The 20,827-nt window shown below is 49.2% G+C and overlaps 2 protein-coding genes across 2 annotated transcripts; one reads left to right on the forward strand and one right to left on the reverse strand.

The window, feature by feature from the left end:
• Positions 1 to 171: 171 nt before the first annotated feature.
• PRSS41 (serine protease 41) lies at positions 172 to 11,036 on the reverse strand. The gene is given in 9 exon segments (XM_027118364.1): positions 172 to 520; positions 907 to 1,061; positions 9,066 to 9,290; positions 9,293 to 9,337; positions 9,852 to 9,859; positions 10,068 to 10,176; positions 10,552 to 10,581; positions 10,680 to 10,815; positions 10,959 to 11,036. Coding segments are annotated over 9 exon segments (1,005 nt in total). The 3' UTR covers positions 172 to 301.
• Positions 11,037 to 16,174: 5,138 nt separating this feature from the next.
• Positions 16,175 to 18,293, forward strand: ZG16B (zymogen granule protein 16B). Its single transcript, XM_027118310.1, is given in 5 exon segments — positions 16,175 to 16,476; positions 16,701 to 16,806; positions 17,912 to 17,931; positions 17,934 to 18,085; positions 18,087 to 18,293. Coding segments are annotated over 5 exon segments (510 nt in total). The 5' UTR covers positions 16,175 to 16,421; the 3' UTR covers positions 18,264 to 18,293.
• Positions 18,294 to 20,827: the final 2,534 nt, after the last annotated feature.

The raw sequence follows: 20,827 nt of genomic DNA on the forward strand, positions 1-20,827 counted from the left end.
CCAAAACCCGTATAGCACAGATGGGTGACGATGGTTTAGGAGTTAAGGAGTGGTCTTCGAGTGGATGGGACATGGGTAACTGTGAGGGTATCCAGGAATCCACCCAGGGCCATAGAACATGGTGCAAGGCATCAATGTGAACATACACACGTTTATTAGCAAAGGGGACAGAAGGGGACTGGGCCTGGTCCAGCAGGCAGTCCTGCCACTGGCGTGCCCCTAGCCCTTGGTGAATATGTCTGGAGCTGCAGTAACTACTGCACCCTCATGGGCTTAGGTGTGCACAGGCCAGCTACAGGAGTCAGGGAGCCCAGAGCAGAGCGAGGGGCAGCAGCAACTGAGAGGGGTCTGGCCTGGGTGTGCTGTGGCCCACCAGCATCTGGATCCAGTTGAAGTAACTACTGACATTGGTATAGATGCCGGCCTGGTTGCGCCTACCACAGCCCACTCCCCAGCTCACAATTCCAATCTGAATCCACGGCCCATTCTTTTCACAGACCAAGGGTCTGCCTGGGTCACCCTGGAAAGCAGTGTGGGTGAGCAAGACCTGGGATGGGGCAGGAGGGGCCAGTGGAGAGGCTGGTAGAGCAGGAGGGGCTGTGGAGCTGGGCAGATTGGCTGCAAATCCCACTCCTCCCCCTGGAAGCAAAAAAACTTCAGTTTCTGCATCTGCAAAGGGGGGCAATAGTCTATCCACTCAATTTCACATAGGATCAAAGGAGGTACAATTAATGTAAAACAGGAAGCTTGTTTTATAGGCTGGATAAATGAGGTCTACAATGATTTTCTCATGAATGAACTCTAAGGGTGGATTGGTAGGGGGTCAAGGTGGTTGCTCTCAGGCCCAAGATTGGGAGGGGTGGTACCCAGTTTCAGTATGGCCCTCATTGGGGCAGGGGTACTCACTTTGCAGGCGTCAGTGTTGCCATCCTCAGAGCCAGGACAAATCATATTATTACTGCTGTGACTGCTGTAATCAGGCTGATGGAACAGGTAGGAACACCTGGATTTGTTTATGATGGAGACTTGCACTTCCTGAAGATCGTAGGGAGGTGGCAGATCTGCCAGGGGTTGAGGGTGGGAGAGAGAAAGACAACAACCTTAGCCTCTCCTCTGCCATCTGGGGAAAGGGGGTATGAAGGGGAGTGGACTTCCTGGAGTATCCACAGTACCTGGGACATTGCTCTTGATTCCTCTGCTCTAGTCCAGCACCCAGTATGTGGTGGGTGATGAACAATATCACAGAAGGACCCAATGGATGGACAGGCTGTCACAGCACCTCCCTGAGGCTTGGTTTCCCTCTCTGTAGCCTGCAGATGACAGGCCCTGCCTGAGCCAGTGGGGAGAGACCATGGCTGAAGCATACACAGGGGGAGGGGCTGATGCAGCTGAGCCTGTTTATAATTAGTATAGCTGCAGGATCCAGGCTGAAGTTTTCCCAAATTTGATGAAAGATATGAAACTACACATTCAGGAAGGTGAACAAATTCCAAGTAGGATAAACACAAGGAGATCCACACTGAGATACATTTTCATCAAAATATCAAAATGCAAAGACAAAAGGAGAATCTTGTAAACAGCGAGAGAGAAGCTACACATCAAGTATAGGGGATCTTCAACAAGATTGACAGCCACATTCTTTTCAGACACCCTGGAGGCCAAAAGGCAGTGCAATGACATATGTAAAGTGCTAAGAGACTAAAACAGTCAACCAAGAATTCTAGATCAGACAAAGCTATCCTTCAAAAAAAATGAAGGCAAGATTAAGATATTCCCAGATAAGCAAATGCTGAGAGTGTTCATCATTAGTAGGCCTGCCCTACAAGAAATGGAAAAGGGAGCCCTTCAGGATGAAATGAAAGGGCAGTAGCCAGTAACTTATACCCATAGGAAGAAATAGAGAACACTGGTAAATGTAACTACACAGGTAAACATACAAGCCAGTATTATTATAGTTTTGGTTCATACTTTTTTTGCTATACAATTTAAAAGACAAATGCAATTTAAAAGACAATAATTGTAAATCTCTGTTACACAGAGATTGCTTACACAATATATAAAGATATGGTTACACAATATATAAAGATGTAAACTGTGACAATAACAACTTGAGAAGAATAGAGTTGTATAGGAACAGAACTTTTGTATGCTATTGAACCTAAGTTGATATTAATTCAAAATAGACTGGTATAAGTTTAAGTTATTAACTGTAATCTCTAGGGAAACTGCTGAGAAAATAACTAAAAAATATACAGAACAGGAAATAAGAAGGAAATCAATACAGTACACTAATAAAAATCAATTAAACACAAAAAGGAGGAAATAAGGAACAAAAAAGATATGACTTAGGTATAGATATAGATATGATATAGATATAAGATATCTATATCTTCCACATCCGACAAAATATAGAAAACAAATTGAATAATGGTAGAAGTAAATCCTTCCCTATCAGTAATTAATTTTAATGTAACTATTAAACACTCCAATTAAAAGGAAGAGATTGGCAGAATGGATTAAAAACAGAGATCCAACTATATCCTGTCTACAAGACAATAATTTTATTATATTTTAATTTTTATATTTTTTAAAATTTATTTATTTATTATTTTTGGCTGCGTTGGGTCTTCGTTGTTGCATGCAAGCTTTCTCTAGTTGTGGCAAGCGGGGGCCACTCTGTTGTGGTGCACAGGCTTCTCATTGCGTGGTTTATCTTGCTGCAGAGCACAGGCTCTAGGTGCACAGTCTTCAGTAGTTGTGGCACATGGGCTCAGCAGTTGTGGCTCGTGGGCTCTAGAGTGCAGGCTCAGTAGTCGTGGCGCATGGGCTTAGTTGCTCCGCGGCATGTGGGATCTTCCCAGACCAGGGCTCAAACCTGTGTTCCGTGCATTGGCAGGCAGATTCTTAACCACTGCACCACCAGGGAAGCCCGACAATAATTTTAGATCCAAAGGTAAATATAGGTTTAAAGTGAAAGGTTGGAAAAAGACATTCCATGCAAATAGTAACCAAAAAGAGCTGAGGTTGCTATACTAATGTCAGACAAAATGGATTTTCAGTCAAAACATGTTACAAGAGTCAAAGAAGGGGGACTTCCCTGGTGGTCCAGCAGGTAAAACTCTGTGCTCCCAATGCAGGGTGCCTGGGTTTGATCCCTGGTCAGGGAACTAGATCCCACATGCATGCTGCAACTTAAGAGTCTGCATGTCGCAACTTAGAAGTCTGCATGCCACAACTAAGAAATTCCACATGCCGCAACTAAGTATCCCGCATGACGCAATGAAGATCCTGCATGCTGCAACTAAGACCCAGTGCAGCCAAAATAAATTAAAAAAAACTAAATAAATATTTTTAAAAAGAGTCAAAGAAGGACATTATATGTTGACAAAAGTGGTAAGTCCTCAAGGTATAATAATTATAAATATCTACACATCTAACAACTGAGTCCCAAAATACATGAAGCAAAATTGATGTAACTGGTGGGAGAAATAGACAGTTCTATGAGAACAGTTGGAGACTTCAATGCCCCACTTTTATTAATGGATAGAACAACCAGAGAGAAGATCAGTAAGATAACAGAGGACTTGAATAGCATTATAAAGCAGCTAGACCTAAAAGACATATACAGAACAATCCACCCAAACAAGAGCAGAATACACATTCCTTTCAAGTGGATGCAAAACATTCTCCAAGATAGATGACATGTCAGGCCACAAAATAAGTTGCAATAAATTAGAAAAGATTGACATCATAGAAAACAGTGGATTGAGGCTAGAAATCAATAACAGAAGGAAAACTGAAAAATTCACAAATACGTGGAAATTAAACAACATACTTCTAACCAATGGGTCAAAGAAGAAATCACAAGGAAAATTAGAAAGTATTTTGAGATGAATGGAAATAAAAACACAACATACCAAAACTTATTGGTTGCAGCAAAAGCAATTCTCACAAGGAAATTTATAGCTGGAAATGCCTATGTTAATAAAGGAGAAAAATCTCAAATCAACAATCTAACTTAAGGAACTAGAAAAAAAAAGAGCAAATTAAACCCAAAGGTAGAAGAAGGAAGGAAATAATAAAGAGAGGAATGGAAAAAAATCAAACTAGGGAAAAACAATAGCGAAAATCAACAAAACCAAAAGTTGGTTCTTTGAAAGATCAACAAAATTGACAATGAAAGTGGGGACATTATTACTGACCTTAAAGAAAAATTAAGGACTATAAGTGAATATTATGAACAACTGTATTCCAACAAATTAGATAACCTAGAGGAAATGGACAAATTCCTAGGAACACACAAAATACTAAAACAGACTCAAGAAGAAGTAGAAAATCTGAACAGACACATAACAAGTAAAAAGATTTAGTCACTAGTCAGAAACCTCCCAATGAAGAAAAGCCTTGGGCCAGATGGCCTTAAATGGTGACTTCTATCAAACATAGGAAGAAATTAACGTCAATCATTCTTCCAAAAAACAGAAGAGGAAGGAACACTTCCTAACTCATTCCATGAGACTGGCATTACTGTGACACCAAAGCCCAAGCAAGTTATCACACACAAAAAGAAACCATAGGGCTTCCCTGGTGGCGCAGTGGTTGAGAGTCCGCCTGCCGATGGGTTCGTGCCCCGTCCGGGAAGATCCCACATGCCGTGGAGTGGCTGGGCCCGTGAGCCATGGCTGCTGGGCCTGTGCGTCCGGAGCCTGTGCTCCGCAGTGGGAGAGGCCACAACAGTGAGAGGCCCGCGTACCGCAAAAAAAAAAAAAAAAAGAAACTACAGACCAACATATATGCAAAAATGCTCAACAAAATACCAGCAAACTGAATCCAGCAGCATATTAAAAGAATTCTACACCACGACCGAGTGAAATTTATCCAGAGTGCAAGGTGGGTTCAACATACAAAAATCAATCAATATAACATACTACAGACTATAGTAATAGAATGAAGGAGAAAAAAAACCCCACATGGTTATCCTAATTGATGCAGGAAAATCCAACACTTTCATTATAAAAACACTCAATAAACTAAGGATAGAGAGAACTTCCTTAACATGATAGAGATCATATGTGAAAAACCCACAGCTACAGAATTGTGAAAGACTGAAAGCTTTCCCCCTAAGAACAGGAAAAAGATAATGATGCCAGTTTTTGCCACTTCTATCTAACATTTTACTGGAAGTTCTAGTCAGAGCAATTAGGCAAGAAAAGGAAATAAAACACATCCAAGTTGGAAAGGAAGAAGTAAAACTATGTCTATTCACAGGAGACATGATCTTATATATAGAAAATAATGAAGAGTACACAAAGAAGGACTAGAATTAATAAATGAATTCAGCAAATTTGCAGGATCTAAAATCAAGACACAAAAGTCAATTATATTTCTATACACTACCAATGAACAATTTCAAAAGGATATTAGAAAAGAAATATCATTTTACAATAGCATCAAAAAGAATGAAATAGTTAAATTTAATTGAGGACCTGTACACAAAAAACTACAAAACATTGCTGAAAGAAATTAAAGAAGACATAAATAAATGGAAACATATCTTCTGTTTATGGACTGGAGACTTAATATTATTTAGATGATAATACTCCCCCGAAGCAATCCACAGATTCAATGCAATCCCTATCCAAATTCCAATAGCCTTTTTAGTGGAAATTGACAAGCTCATCCTAACATTTAGAGGGACTATCAAGAGACCCCCAAATAACAAAACCAATATTTGAAAAAGTAAACAAAGTTGGAGAATACACACTTCCCAATTTCAAAACATACTTGGAAGCTATAGGAATCAAACAATGGGGTCCTGGCAAATGGATAAACATACAGACAAACGGAACAGAATTGAGAGTCTAGAAAATAAACCCATTCTTCTTTGGTCAACTAATTTTTGACAAGGTGCCAAGATAATTCAGTGGAGTAGAGAATAGTCTCTTTAACAAATGGTGCTGGGACAACTAGATATCCAAATGCAAAAAATGAAGTTGGACCCACTACTTCGCACCATAAACAAAGATCAACTCAAAATGAATCAAAGAGGACTTCCCTGGTGGCGCAGTGGTAGAGAGTCTGCCTGCTGATGCAGGGGACACAGGTTCGTGCCCCGGTCCTGGAAGATCCCACATGCCGCGGAGCGGCTGGGCCCGTGAGCCATGGCCGCTGAGCCTGCGCGTCCGGAGCCTGTGCTCCGCAACGGGAGAGGCCCCAACAGTGAGAGGCCCACATACCGCAAAAAAAAAAAAAAAAAAAAAAGAATCAAAGATATACATATAACAGCTAAAACTATAAAACTCTTCAAGAAAACATGAGGGTAAATCTTCATGACCTCGAATTTGGCAATTATTTCTTAGACATGATATCAAAAGCAAAAGCGCCAGATAAAAAATAATCTGAACTTCATCAAAATTAAAATATTCTGTGCATCAATAGATACTATCATGAAAGTGAAAAGAGATGTGGTCCACGAGTCTTGGCTCAGTCCTGCATCTGAAGTGCTCTTCCCCCATCAACACCAGGGACTGACAACATGGAACAACCCGGAAGGAAGGAGCTATGATGCCTCTTTCGAAGAAACTGAAGAGTTAAGTAAGAGGATTCAAAACACAACTTTCTGACACTAAAGCCTACCTGTTCTGCAGAACTTCAGCTAGGTCTTCATTTCAACTTTCAAACCTTTAGCTCTTCGTCCTTTTCCTGGAGATTATTGCCTCTTTCCTGGCATCACTTGGCTAAGCATCATGAACCCCATTAGGCCAGCTGGTCTTACCCTTAGCTACATATTAGAATCACCTGGGACGCTTAAAAATATCCCAATGTCTGTGCCACATCCCAGACCAATTAAATCCATGGAGTGAGACCCAGGAGCCAGTTTAAAAAAAAAAAAGAAGAAAAAAGGAAAAAAAAACCCCACAGAATAGGAAAAGATATTTGCAAATCATATATCTAAAAAGGGTCTAGTATCCAGAATATATAAAAACGATTACAACATCACAACAAAGACAACTCAGTTTAAAAATGGGTTGGGGGGCTTCCCTGGTAGCGCAGTGGTTGAAAGTCCGCCTGCCGATGCAGGGGACGCGGGTTCCTGCCCCAGTCTCGGAAGATCCCACATGCCGCGGAGCGGCTAGGCCCGTGAGCCATGGCCGCTGAGCCTGCGCGTCCGCAGCCTGTGCTCAGCAATGGGAGGGGCCACAACAGTGAGAGGCCCGCGTACCGCAAAAAAAAAGAAAATAATAAATAAATAAATTTTAAAAATTGGGTTGGGAATTCCCTGGAGGTCCAGTGGTTAGGACTCTCTGCTCTCACTGCTGAGGGCCCAGTTTCAATCCCAGGCTGGGGAACTATGATTCCACAAGCCACGTGGTGTGACCAAAAAAAAAAAAAAGGGTAAGGGACTTAAATAGCCATTACTCCAAAGAAGATATACAAATGGCCAACCAGCACATGAAAAGTTGCTCAACATCACTAGTCATTAGAGAAATGCAAATCAAAACCACAGTGAAATACCACTTCACACCCACTAGGATGGCCAAAACAAAACAAAACAAAACAAACAAACAAACAAAAACCTGGAAAATAACAAGTTTTTTATTGAGGAGAATGGAGAGAAATGATAACCCTCACTGTTGATAGGAACGTAAAATGGAGCAGCTGCTATGGAACACTGTTTGTCAGCTCCTCAAGAAGTTAAACATAGAATGACCATGTGATCCAGGATTGCACTCCTAAATACATTCACAAAATAATTGAAAAGAGGTATTCAAGCACAAATTTGTATACTAATACAAATACCCAAAAGATGGAAACAACACAAATGGCATCAATGGAGGAATGGATAAACAAATTGTGCATCCATACAATGGAATATTATTCAGCCATAAAAGAGAATGAAGTTTTCATACATACTATAATATGGATGAATCTTGAGAACATTATGCTAAGTGAAAGAAGCCAAACATAAAAGGTGACACAGTGTATGATTCCATTTATATGAAATGTCCAGAACAGGTAAATCCATAGAGACAAAAAGTTGGTTAGTGGCTGCTAAGGGCTGGAGGGAGGGGGTAATGGGGAGTGACTGGTTAATGGTTATGGGATTTCCTCTGGGCGTGATGAAAATGTTTTGGATCTTGATAGAGTTGATGGTTATGCACTGTGAATGTTCTAAATGCCATTGAATTATATACTTTAAAATGGTTAATGTTATATGAGTTAAACCTTAACAAGAAAGAAGGAGTGAAGTACTGACACACACTAAAACATGAATGAACATTGAAAATATTATGCTTAGTGAGAGAAGCTAGCACGTAGTATATAACTGTATTCATATGAAGCGTCCAGAGTAGGTAAATCCATTAGACACAGAAAGCAGATTAGTGGCTGCCAGGGGCTATGGCCCTAGAACAACGGGGAATTAGGAGTAACGGCTAATAAGCATGGGATTTCATTTTGAGATGATGAAAATGTTCTGTAATTAGACAGTGGTGATGGAACCACTCTGTGAATATACTAAAAAAAAAAAACCGTCTGAATTGTATGCCTTTTTTTTTTTGGCTGCACCGCACGGGGTGTGGGATCTTAGTTCCCAAACCAGAGATCGAACCCACACCCCCTGCAGTGGAAAGAGTCTTAACCACTGGACTACCAGGGAAGTCCCTGAATTGTATACTTTAAAAGGATGAATTTTATGGTTTTTGAAGTATGCTTCAAAAAACCCCCAAAAACAAACAATGCCTGATGCCTTTCTGACAAGTCCACCCCAAAACCTCGCACACCCCTGCAGGCTGGGGGTGTGGCCTGGGCCGGTGCAGGGGGGCCTCCCTCTCTGGTTTCTGGCTCACAGACTCGGAAGGGAGGGGTAGCTGAGTGTGGGTACAGAAAGCCCTGCTCTACGGGGGGGCGGGGTGTGGAAAGGAGGTGAGGAGGGATTGCTCAGCGGGCCAAAGCCAAAGCACAGTGGCACACAGATCAAGGTGGGGGCCACTGCAGCTGGTGTGGCTGGCACAGGACGTGGTGAATAACACTCCCCTTCCCAACCCGTCTGTCCCCAACCTCACTCTTTTTCTCATGGATGTCCCCCCAGCCATTCACCCAGCAGTCATCACGGTTCTTGAATTCAGAGGAGGAGGACAGGACACAGATGGGCTGGATGTGCTTATTGAAGGTGACGGAGGAGGACAGCTTCAGCAGGGAGCTGTCGTCCTGCAAATAATTCCTGGATTTGGGGTATATAATAATACTCTTCACCCTGTAACGATGGAGGTAGGCCCGCAGGCTCCAAATGGGTGGTGTGACAGCTCGCCAAACTGGACCGACCATTCATAGGGATCTCTGTTGCTGGCAGGGGAGGAGAGAGCTGTCAGGGTGGGCCACCTGAGCACACCTGGGGCTGCTCCCTGAGCTGAGACCCCCGAGCTGCTGCGGGGCTCACCCCAGGCACCATTAGCAGGTCTTCCTTCGACCAAAGAGGCCAGGGTAGAAACGGGGAGAGCCCAGACAGCCCCAAACAAAGTCCCACACCTGGGGACTTGGGGGTGTTGGCAGGAGGGTGCCTCCCCTAACAGCTCATCTGGCCAGTCACTCAACCACCTGTCACCTCCAAGAACCCTTCTCAAAAGGCAACGAGCAGGTGCATGGGCGCCACAGCAGGCTGGGCTCAAAACAGCTACCGGGGCCACTGTCACCACAGGCCAGGCTGTGTGTCCAGCACTTACTTCAGCTCATTCCTCCCCCCGGCGGGCGGGGGGGGGAAGGGGTCACCTCTGCTGGGAGGTGGGGTGAGGAAGGTGGAGATTGGTGGTGCCATTTGGGGACAAGTGACGTGAGAAAGAAAAGAACAAGACAAATGTGCGTGGGAAAGTTCTGGGAGAACGTTCTGGTAGAAACCGCACAGCGTTTCCTCCCGGAGCGCCCTGGGGGACTCGCGTGGGTGCGTAACGGGCTGCAGCCGGGACTGCGCCTCAGGAGCACACGAGGGCCGTGTCCACGTGGGGCATGCGCGCAGGTCCTGGTGCAGACCCAGGGCCCGGGGTCAGCGGGCCGCCCGCCCCCAGACTCATTTTTGGAAGCAGTGCGCGGCCGAGAGCACCCAGCGGCGGTTGAGCAGGCTTGCTCCGCAGTAGTGGGAGCCCCATAGGCGCAGGCTGCCCTGCGCCCAAGCCCTGCATCCTTTCCATACACTATGAGTGTCGGGACAGTCCGTTGGCCACATGGCCCTGGGATGGACAAATGGACACCAGGCCGAGCTGCGGGAGGCAGGCCCACCCCGTCCACCCTCACCCACCGAGTGGGAGAAGAAAAGGGGCGCTCCGGGGAACCGCGCGTCCAGGGGTCTTGCCGCCCAGGAAGAAGGGGACGCTGGGGACCTGCCCCACGTGGTCCACAGGTGCCCGCCCCTCCCCCACACCCAGGGGGGCCCCATCAGTTACATGCGAGCATAGAAGAGTTCTAGAAACCTGGGGCGGGAAGAGGAAAAGATGAGTCGCCATTCGCGCTCCGGCTCAGGTGCCCTGCGCAGGGAAGCGCGTCCCCTGGACGCCTTACCTGGAAGCAACAGGTCCCTATCCCGCAACGCTGCGGGTAGGAGAGAAAGTGAGCTCCCTTTGGTCTCCACGCGCCCCACCCTTCCCCCATCACCCCTAGCTGCGCCGGCAGCCCCCGCCTCAGCTCACCCTGCCTCGCGATTTCGACCCGCACCAACAGTTGCGCCAGCAGCAGCGTCCTGACCTGCGCGCCCACGGCTTCTTCTTCCCGCCGCCTGGCGCCCCCTCTGCTTCCGCCAGCTCCAAGGCGCGGCTGGGGCGCCCCCTCGGGGAGAGGGAGCCACGGGAACCCTGGCCGCCCCCTTCCCTCAGCTTGACCTCTCTGGTCCAAGGGATATTTGGGAACCTGGGACGTCACAGTGCCCCGGCTTTGAGCTTCTACTGGAGCTCGGTCCCCCAACTAAGTACCTTGTTATGGCCCAGGAGCCAGTGTACCCAGACGATCCCTTTCTTGTCTGCGACCCTGGGGACCTGGCTGCCCCCCATGCTGCCCTCTTTTCTACCCATTCCTTCCGCTAGGAAGGACCAAGGACCTGCCCCATAGCCAGGACTCCCGTGAAAGCACATTAGCAAGTCCTCACTGAGACCCCCATTGGGGGTCTTGCACTGTGTCATCTACTGTTAAACGTGATGATCCATTACAGGACCCACAGAATAAATGTTGGCCTGATTTGACCATCTAGAGGGCTCTTAGCCTCCATGTCTGCCTGCTGCCCAGCAACAAGCCTCACCTAACTCTGTGGAGTCTACAGGTAGCTTCCCTTCCTTGCAGACAATATTGCAGGGCACCAAAGTCACCAAACTGACTCTCTCATAGATGTGAGCAGACCACTGAGTTGGGGTCCACAGGACCACCCTCTGAGTCAATGATTTTTTAGGAGGATTCACAGAACTCAGAAAAGCTGTTGTACTCCTGGTTATGGTTCCTTACAGTTAATGGATACAGATAACATCAGCAAATGTCAAAGGTGCAGAGGAGAGTCTGGAAGAGACCAGGTGCAGGCTTCCAGTTGTCCTCTTCCAGGGGAGTCAGGTGGGCAGTGCTTAATTTTCCCAGCAATGACGTGTGACAACACTCGTGAAGTTTTGCCAACCAGGGAAGCTCACTGAAAGTTTGGTGTCTAGAGTTTTTACTGGGGTTTCATCACATAGGCATGGAGGGTCCATGTGGCCAACATTATTTCTCAGATTGCAGCCCCTCCAGAGGTCCAGCTGATCCAGTGTGACCCAAAGCCCCGCCATAAATCACATCGTTATCATCAACTATCCGGAGTGGCCTGAGGCCCCAGGTCTACAAAGACAGTCTTTTCAGGCAGGACATTCCAAGGGCTCAGAGGTTATTTCCTAGGAGGTGGGCAAGGGCCAGTCCTTTCTTTGGATTGTGCAGGGTTTGAACATCCTAGGCCTGTTCAGTTAACCTTTTACTGCACAGCAACCAAGGATGAAGAAATATTTGCAGGGAATTTGTGCATGCACCAGAAGGATCTATTTCAATAAACTGAACGGACTCCAAGGAAACCAGAGATAATACAGTAAGTCCCCTACATACGAACGAGTTCCGTTCATAAGTCCAACAAAGTTAGCTGAGGTACCCACCTAACACAATCGGCTATATAGTACTGTACTGTAATAGCTTTATAATACTTTCACACAAATAATACATAAAAAGCAAACACAAAAAATAAAGAAAACTTTAAAAAATATTTATTTATTTGGCTGCACTGGGTCTTAGTTGCAGCACACAAGATCTTCGTTGTGGCATGCGGGGTCTTTAGTTGTGGCACTCGGGAATCTTTTAGTTGTGGCATGCAAACTCTTAGTTGCGGCGTGTGGGATCTACTTCCCTGACCAGGGATCGAACCTAGGCCCCCTGCACTGGGAACATGGAGTCTTAGCCATTGGACCACCAGGGAAGTCCATAAAGAAAACATTTTTTTTTTTTTTTTTTTTTTTTTTTTGCGGTACGCGGGCCTCTCACTGTTGTGGCCTCTCCCGTTGCGGAGCACAGGTTCGGGACGCACAGGCTCAGCGGCCATGGCTCACGGGCCCAGCCGCTCCGCGGCATATGGGATCTTCCCAGACCAGGGCACGAACCTGCATCGGCAGGCGGACTCTCAACCACTGCACCACCAGGGAAGCCCCAACACTAATGGAATTTTAATTACATAAAAGATTAGAGAAAAATGTGTTGTTGGGTGACCTGGCATTCCATTAAAAGTATTGAGTTTCTCTGGGGAAAAGTGGAGAAAAATGTTTTGCTTAGAGCATCCAATGAGATTTTTGAATGAGTGAGTAAAAGGGGAAGAGTCGAGAGTTTCAAAAATGCACAGCCAAGTTTTCCCCTTAGGATGGGCCTCCTTGTCTGGTAGCAGTGACCTGAAGGCAAGCCCGGGCACAAAGGCCAGCTTTGGACTTCCCTTGAGGCGGGGACAAAATGCCCCTTCCCATCTGATCTTTCCCCCTCCCCCACTCAGCGGGCTCTTCCATCTGATTCCTGGGGCCTAAGGCGTCAGATGAGGCCACGTGCAGGAGTCAGCACCCACACCTCGCCCCAGGAGTCTGAGCCCAGGACGCAGGATCCAGCCTGCGAGCCAGGGTGGGACTCCTTGCAGAGGGCTGCAGGGAGGTGCCCACCAGCTCTGAGTGCGCTGGGGACAGAGGCCCTCAGTCTGCTGTGCCTCAGGCTGCAGAGCACAGAGGGGTCTTTGCAAGCCCCACATCCAGAGGGGAGGGAGGCAAGGATGTCAGCCCTGACCCACCCCCAACCCACAAGCCAGCCAGACCAGCATCTGCCTCTGCTGGGAGAAGGGGGCCCAATTGTTCCAGGCTCCTGACAGAGTGAGATCTGGGGCACGCCCACACAGGGGATTATGGTTTCAATGCTGCTAAATCCCCTTGTGGGCAGCCCTGATCCCAGGGGACAAAGGGCCTGTGTTGAGTCTCCCGAGCGGGCTCACAGCCAGCACTGGGCCAGGGTGGACAAGGGGGCAGGGCTCCTCTGAGGGTGGGGCTTCCAGCATAGGTATGCATGGTGTACACGGCTGTGCAGGGTGAGTGCAAGCTCCTGGGTGTAGGGAAAGCTGGGCAAGCGTGTGTGTGTGTTAAAGGGTGCATCCACGTGTGAGCCTGTGGTGCACACGTGCATTTTGAACGCATGTGTGTGCATGTGCATCCCTTATAAGCATGCTCATGCACTCTATGAAAATGCACCTCCCGTGTGCTCTCGGGCATGTCCTGTCAACCCTTCCTTGTCCAGGCTGGCAGCCGTTTCTTCCTCCAACTTCCACCCCAGGGACTTCTTCCTGGAGTCCCAGCCCAGACAGACCCTCCTTCTGGGCTCAAACCCTGGCAGCCTGCATCTAGAAGGAAGGCTCAAGAACAGACAGCATTATCAGAAAAAGTGCCCGAGGGTGGGCTCGGACAAGAACACAAGTCCCCTTTGTGATGTCTCTGGGCCCTTTCCTCTAGGAGCTGTGCCTGCCAAGGTCCTAGGCCTCTTCCACCTCCGCCTCCCCCAGGAGGATTCCAGGGCCTCGGGAGGGTTTCTCTGCCCCTCTGCAGCCTATTGGCCCTGCCCTTCCCCAGCCCAGCCTCTGATGCATTCATGGGGCTGAAGGCCTCTGGTGGCTGGGTGAAGGCTCTGGAGGACAATGGGGGCTCTCATCTTTGCAACATGAGTCAGTGGTGGCCTGAGCCCTAGGAGCCTGTCCAGGGAGACCAGTGCATGGCCAGAAGGAGGGGTACGGCTTTCTGGACAAAGCTGCTCTCTGCTCCCTTCTGCCCACTAAAGGCTGGTTGTCAAATGAAGCCCCCAAGCTGCCTGCAGCCACGACCATGGGCAGGGCTGCATCTGTTGCAGGGTAGGGACAGGGATCCTGACTTTGTGGGTGAAGGGCCACGTGTTTCAGGTTTTCTGGGCCATAAAGTCTCTGTCACACCTGACCAGCTCTGCCTTTGCAGCCTGGATGCAGCTCCAGACGATATGCAAATGAATGGGCAATAACACTTGTTTGTGGACAATTACATTGGCATTTCATGAACTGGCCATGAATCACATTCTTCTCCTGAAATTTTTCTAACCATTTAAAAATATAAAAATTACTCTTACCTCACGGATTGTGCAAAAACCAATGGAGGGCTGGACTTGGCCTTTGGACCATAGTGTACTGACCCCTGGCGTAGGGACCTGATGTAAGTAAGGAAGGTGACAGCTAGACAGGGCCTCCACCCTGACCCTAGGCCCCCCCAGCACAGCCATCTCGATGAAGCCAACGTCCCAGTTCCTGGCAGCCAGCACTTCCGAGTGAGGCTGTGAACACACCAGACCATGCTCTGCACCCCTTCTCCTTGTAACCACATGGGCGGGGGGGGGCTTGGTTCAGGACACTGTAGTCTATGCCCAGCCTGTTTCCTGTGGCAATGCGTCAGCACAGCTGTGGGGTCCATTTCTTCTCCAGGCCTGAGTAGTTCACCGCCACAGCGAGGACACCATCATTCATGAAAACTGTCACCTAGACAGACAGGTCTGTTGTGTCTTATCTTGGGCGATTCCAAAGGCTGCTCAAAGAATAACCTGCATACCTGACCACAGGTGTAAAGCTTTTGTGTTCAGGCCCGTGGATGGAGAAGGATCTCACTGAATTCTCGTAACACCTGTGAGGGGGGTCTATTGCTACCCACATATAACAGAGGGGACAATTGAAGCATACGAGAGTGACATGAGCTCCCCAAAGGGCATGCCTAGGAAGTAGGGAAGTGGGGATTCAGACCCGATCTGGCTCCAGATCCATGCCCACAGTACCCCTATATTGAGGACTGTGACCCCATGGCTCTTCCCAAAGGTCAGGGAGGCCATGCAGACAGCCTGAGCTCCGTCCAGTCACAGAAAGCCTGGGCTTGCTGTACCAAGAGGGTCCCCAGATCCCCTGCCCTCAAGAAACACCCCATTCCCTCCCAGATCAAGTCTGACCCCTCGGCCTTGCCCAGGAGCTCTGGGGAGAACTTGCCTGGAGAATCACCCTGTCCCCACCCACAGCACCTCTGGTCCTGTGTCATTGCTGCTGGTCATCCCATAGCCCATTCAGCCCAGTTCATCCCCAGCTACACCAGACTCAGCACAAAGGAAAGATCTCAGACGTCTTCCAGTGACAGGCCATGGAGGGCCAGTGCCTGGGGTGTCTCTACCACCTGGCACCAGGCACTCAGAACTGGACTGTCCACTTCGGCTGTCTAAGGGCCAGAGGGGAAAGCCCAGGGAACCCAGGGCTCTGCCCAAGCATGAATAAGGCCCTGGACCAGGTTCTGCACGAGGTAGGAGTCCTGGGCCCCATGAAGCTACTGGGGGCAGCTGCCCCGAAGCACCCCTGTGGGGTTGAACCCCGTTTGGTCAAGCTGGAAAGGGCTCTCAGGAAACCTCCCCCACCTCCAAAGTCAAGGTCAAGTGCAGGTACCCAGGAGAGAGACCCACAGGTGACAGCAAAATGCTTGTCACTGTTTCATTTTGTTTGTGTAGGCCACAGGGCCAAGACAGTAAACACAGCACATCCGGGATCCTCCCCCTGGATGGCTCTGGGGATTCCTCCAGGAAGAGCCCCCACTTCCCAGCTCCTTTCTGTCCCCCTGGTGGCCCCTTTGTTCCTTCATTCTGGAGGGTGGCCCATAGGGCCCAGGAGGGTATAAAGGGCCAGGTGGAGGGCGCCCAGGTACAACAAGACTCCCCAGTGCCAGGACTGGACCACAAGACTCTCCAGGCCAGGTAAGACAGTGCCCCCTGCCATGGATGGACCAACGAGATCGGGTGGGACCCATCTCTGAGAGTCAGATGGCCTGTTCTCTTCTCTCCAGGAGGCCTTCACTCGCCAGCCAGAAGCCATGCTGCTATGGCTGATCCTCACCCTTCTGTGGAGCCCCACCTGCTGGGCAGGGCGTAAGTCTGGCTGGGTCTCTCCCCTCCAGCCCATCCCCCTAGAGGCCACCCTCACCTCCCTCCATCCAGGACCTGGGGTCTGGGCCCAGCCCTTCTCACAGACTAACTCTAGTCTCAGGCGTGTCCCATTGTCTGGAGGGGGTACACCCTCTTCTGGGCAGAAATAACCAACATGTCCCTGTGTAGTTTTTTTCTTTTATCCCACCTGGTTCTTCATCTAATAGAGATGTACGGGCCCGGAGGAGGATGGCATTTCAGTACCTTTAAAGACTATGAAAATGAAATCACTGGGATTTGAGTGTTTGTAGGTGCTATCGGCATATTTAAGAGGTGAGTAGGAGCAGCACCATGGAGCCCCTTGCTGTGTCCCAACTCCTGCCCCAGTCTTGGGAACAGGGGTAGTGGGGCTTAGAGCCCCTTCTCCCAACACCCTCACTGGGTTCCTGATGACCCTAGGAGTTCAGTTGAGTCCTTGGAGTCCTGGAGCCACCAGTCATCGCCTTTTTTTTGTCCCTTTTCCTCTGCTGCTTCCTCTCCTGCACACCAGCTCTACTCCCTTCTCTCTCCTCCTGCAAGTCCGGCCTCTGCTTCCTGGGTTGATCTAAAGGGAAGGGTAGATGATGCTTCTCCCTACTTTGTCCTTTCAACCCAAACTCAACCATAAATGGTCTCTCAGTTTGAGAATACCTGATGGGAAAAGCAGGAGAAAGGTCTGCCCAGTTTAGGGTCAAAGAGAAAATGAAGTGAGGGTCAGAGTGCACCACTGATTGAATACAAGAAGTATATAGAGGCAGCAAGCCCAGGGTCTTCCACTAATGATGGGGTGGGGGCGTTGCTCAAGGTCTGGGGTCGATCTTTGCTCTGCATTTACTGGGTCCCAGGGACCTGGGAGAGGGAATGGGCCAGAGCTGCAGACACTAAAGGAGACAGAATGTGGGTGGGGCCAGATGAGGAGGGGAGGCTCTGGGACAGGCACCAAGGTCGGGGAAGGTCACAGATAAGAGTCACCTACTTCTCAGGCCTGCCACCTGGACTTGTTGGAGTGATTGGGGCTCCAAAACCTGGGCCCAGGGACAGCTCCCTGCTCTGAGTCATGACAGTAGCTGGCACCTCCTGAGCATCATGGTGACTGGGTACCTTGTGGAGCTCTCCTGATGGAAGGTCTCAGTGACTGCTCCCCCAATCACTCCCACTTTGCAGATGAGCACACTGAGGCCTGGAGTTGCTAGGTAGCAAGCCCAAAATCACAGAACTTGAAAGTGGCAAAGCAGGGGATTGAGATCAGGAAGCCTGTTTCAGGCACCCAAAGTCACGTGCTCAGGGACTTATGCTGCAGTGACAGGGCTGTCCTTCTTGCTGGTGACCAGGGGATAAAGGACCTGGGGGTGGTGAGTCACCTGGATCCCAGGCCTTCAAAGCTCCCCCTTCCTCCCAGTATCCAGGTGAGGTTTGGATCCCCTGGAGTGAAAAATATGGAGTCTCAGGTGCGAAGCCCCAGGAATGCCTCCTGCTGCCAGGTTAACACATTATAGAAATCTACGGCTCCTACAAGCTTTTCCTCCAGCACCTGGTCATATACACCGACTTTGAGTGCTGGAGAGGAAGCACTCTCCACACTTGGAGAGGAAGGTGGCAGGACCTTTTTTGACTCCCCAGGTAACAGTAAGGAGGTGCTCACTGGAATCTTTGAGCATTACAGGCTCCTGGGCATTTCCAGTATCGGCTTTGAGTGGGATTATCCTCTAGTAACCTTGAACTCTGTTCCACCAGATAGCACCACAACCTAAAAGAAATGAGTGCTCCTGGGTCTCCAGGGCTGGGACCTGGGTTACCCTGCTGAGCCCATCTGGCTGGTGGTGGGCTTCATGCACAAGGGAGTCTGAGTTGAGACTCTGAATCAGAATCCATCAATAAATCAAGCTTCTGAAGCAACAAGGCGTCCAGGCATGGTCCTTGAGTCTGGGATAGAACACAGCCTTCTGAGCTTGTGGGGGATGAGGCCTCCGGGGCGGAGCTCACTGAGCAGAGCTGCAGGACGAGGCAGGAGGTGGGTCTGACACCCCAGGCCTCGGTGATTTTGCCCAGGATGCTGGGCCTGCCCGTGCAGACCCCAGGCAGATCCCATAATCTATGAGGATTCCTGGCTCCGAGGATGCTCCATCCCCCACTCCCTGCTACAAGCTCATCCAGGTGGCCTGTGCTGCCCAGGCTCAATTCCAGGCTTCTCTGAGTGTGCAAAGGGCTTCAGGGAAACCATTCATTCATACATTAATTCACTCACTCAGCATACATTTGCCAAGGCCTGGTCCACAACAGGCTCCCTGAACACCAGAGAAATTAAGAGGCCAGCTATCCAGCTGGGGACACCCGATGGGGGACAGGTGCAGAAGCAGATGGAGGCAGTTGGTTACTGCATCTGAACTGATAGGGACAGGTGTAGCGCCTTGTGTAGCACATGCCCAGTGATGGGGTAGGCTTCAGGGAAGCCTTTCTGGAGGAGGCAATATCTGAGCTAAGTCCTAAAGGCTGAGTGAGAACTGGCCAGGTGGGGACAAGGGGAGGGGGGCATTGCAAACCAAGAGATCAACATGGGCAAAGGCCAGAACCAGGGGTAGTCAAGCACAGCACTCCTTGAAGAGTGGTCATTTGTTATAGCTTAAAGGAAAACTAAAGCAGACCCCAGGCCTTTCACATTCTATCAAATGCATCCATCAAACTGCAACAGCCAAACACTCAGCCACGGTGTAAAGCGCCAGGCCCTGTCCCACCTCAGCTCCCTGCCCCAGCAGCCCTAGAAGGACAGGACGTCTATTGTCCCCATTTGCAAAAGGAGGAAACGGAGGCCCAGAGAGCACAGTGGCTCGGCCTGTCACACAGCACTAAGTGGCAGAGTCGGGATTCAGGTTGAGGAAGTCTGGCTGCAAAGTCTGGGCTCAGAACCGCAAAAGTTTCCTAACGGATCCTCATGTCTCTTTGTGATACTCACTGACATGTTCCTCTTCTCTAATTCTAATTTTACATGCTGGTTGAGAGTCACTTAGTGGTTCTTAACCTGGAGTCTGTGGGAAAATTCAGGAATCCTTGAACTCGGATCAGGAAAAAAGCACTGATATTTTCATTGTCTTCTACTGGAAATTTCATGTTTCCATTGGTAGAAGGGACCTGGGACCCCTCTTTAACAGTGCCTGTGCCTCTTCATATCAATTAGAGTTGTCCCAGATAGCTTGAAATTCACACTCAGCACTGCTTCCAAATTATGGGTGTTTGTGTTTTGCTTTTTCCTTTTTTTTTAAACTTTGGCCATGCCCCACTTGTAATGCAGGATGGTTCCCCGACCCCAGGGATCGAACCCTGGCCTCTGCAGTAAAAGCACCTAATCCTAACCACTAGGCCACCAGGGAACCCCCAGATTTGCCTTTTACAGAATCAATAATAAAAGCACAGGTGTTCATAGGACACTTGTAAGGCACGTTTTAACAGGTGTATCTGCAGCTGCTTTGCGGGACGTTCTTTTCTTCTTGTGTCAGGGGAAGGCAGAAGGAGGGAACCAGAAAGGGCAGCAAAACTCATAATAGAGATTTTCCAGTCTTAGGCTTGGTTAAGGGGAATCTCCAGCTCTTTGTCTGCGCTGTGCTGAGTATGGTCTTTGCTGAGGGCTTAGCAGGCTGGCAGCTCTTCTACATTTCCTCCTCCCCAGGTGGGCTCCCCACTTGTCACAAGGGGTCGAATAGGTGAAAGCCTGTCCTCCTGTGTGGTCCCTTGGGGAGATGGGTTGGATTGTGCTGAGCTCTGCATGTGCCCATTAGCTGGGGGACGTTTGCAAGAACCAGGGACAGGGAATGGGGCTGAACGCTGGCTGGGAAGAGGCCGAGGAGCCAGGGGTGCCTGGAGCTCAGCAGGGGTCTCCGTGGATCAGGGGCAATGGGGTGTGGCAATGATTGCCTGACTCGGGACTTGTCACTGGGGTCCTGCCTGGCCTTGGCCACCATCTCCCCTAGTGACCTCAGGCAAGGTGCGGAACCTCTCCGAGGCTGCTGCTTCAGATACAGTGGGAATAAAGCAGTGATGTGATGTCACCAGGATCAGGACACTAGTCTGGAGGCCTGATCCGAGTGATGCTCCCCCAGCAGTGTTATCCCGCAAGTCCTTGGATGGGGCAGTGGGATTAGACTTTTAATTTACTTAGAAGAGCACAAGCAACTCCACCTAAATGAGGGAAGGGTGGGGCCCTGTCTCCCACTTTCTCTGCAGCCGGCCTTCTGTTCCGTGCAGTTGCTTCTGTGTCTTCAACCCCTTGGGGGTCACCTAGGGCAGAACCTGCCTGATTTCTTCCTCCTCACATACCCAGGCT

Source organism: Aethalodelphis obliquidens, unplaced genomic scaffold, assembly GCF_003676395.1.
Source record: "Aethalodelphis obliquidens isolate GAN/ISIS:26980383/991018 unplaced genomic scaffold, ASM367639v1 scaffold18, whole genome shotgun sequence".
Classification (NCBI taxonomy): domain Eukaryota; kingdom Metazoa; phylum Chordata; class Mammalia; order Artiodactyla; family Delphinidae; genus Aethalodelphis; species Aethalodelphis obliquidens.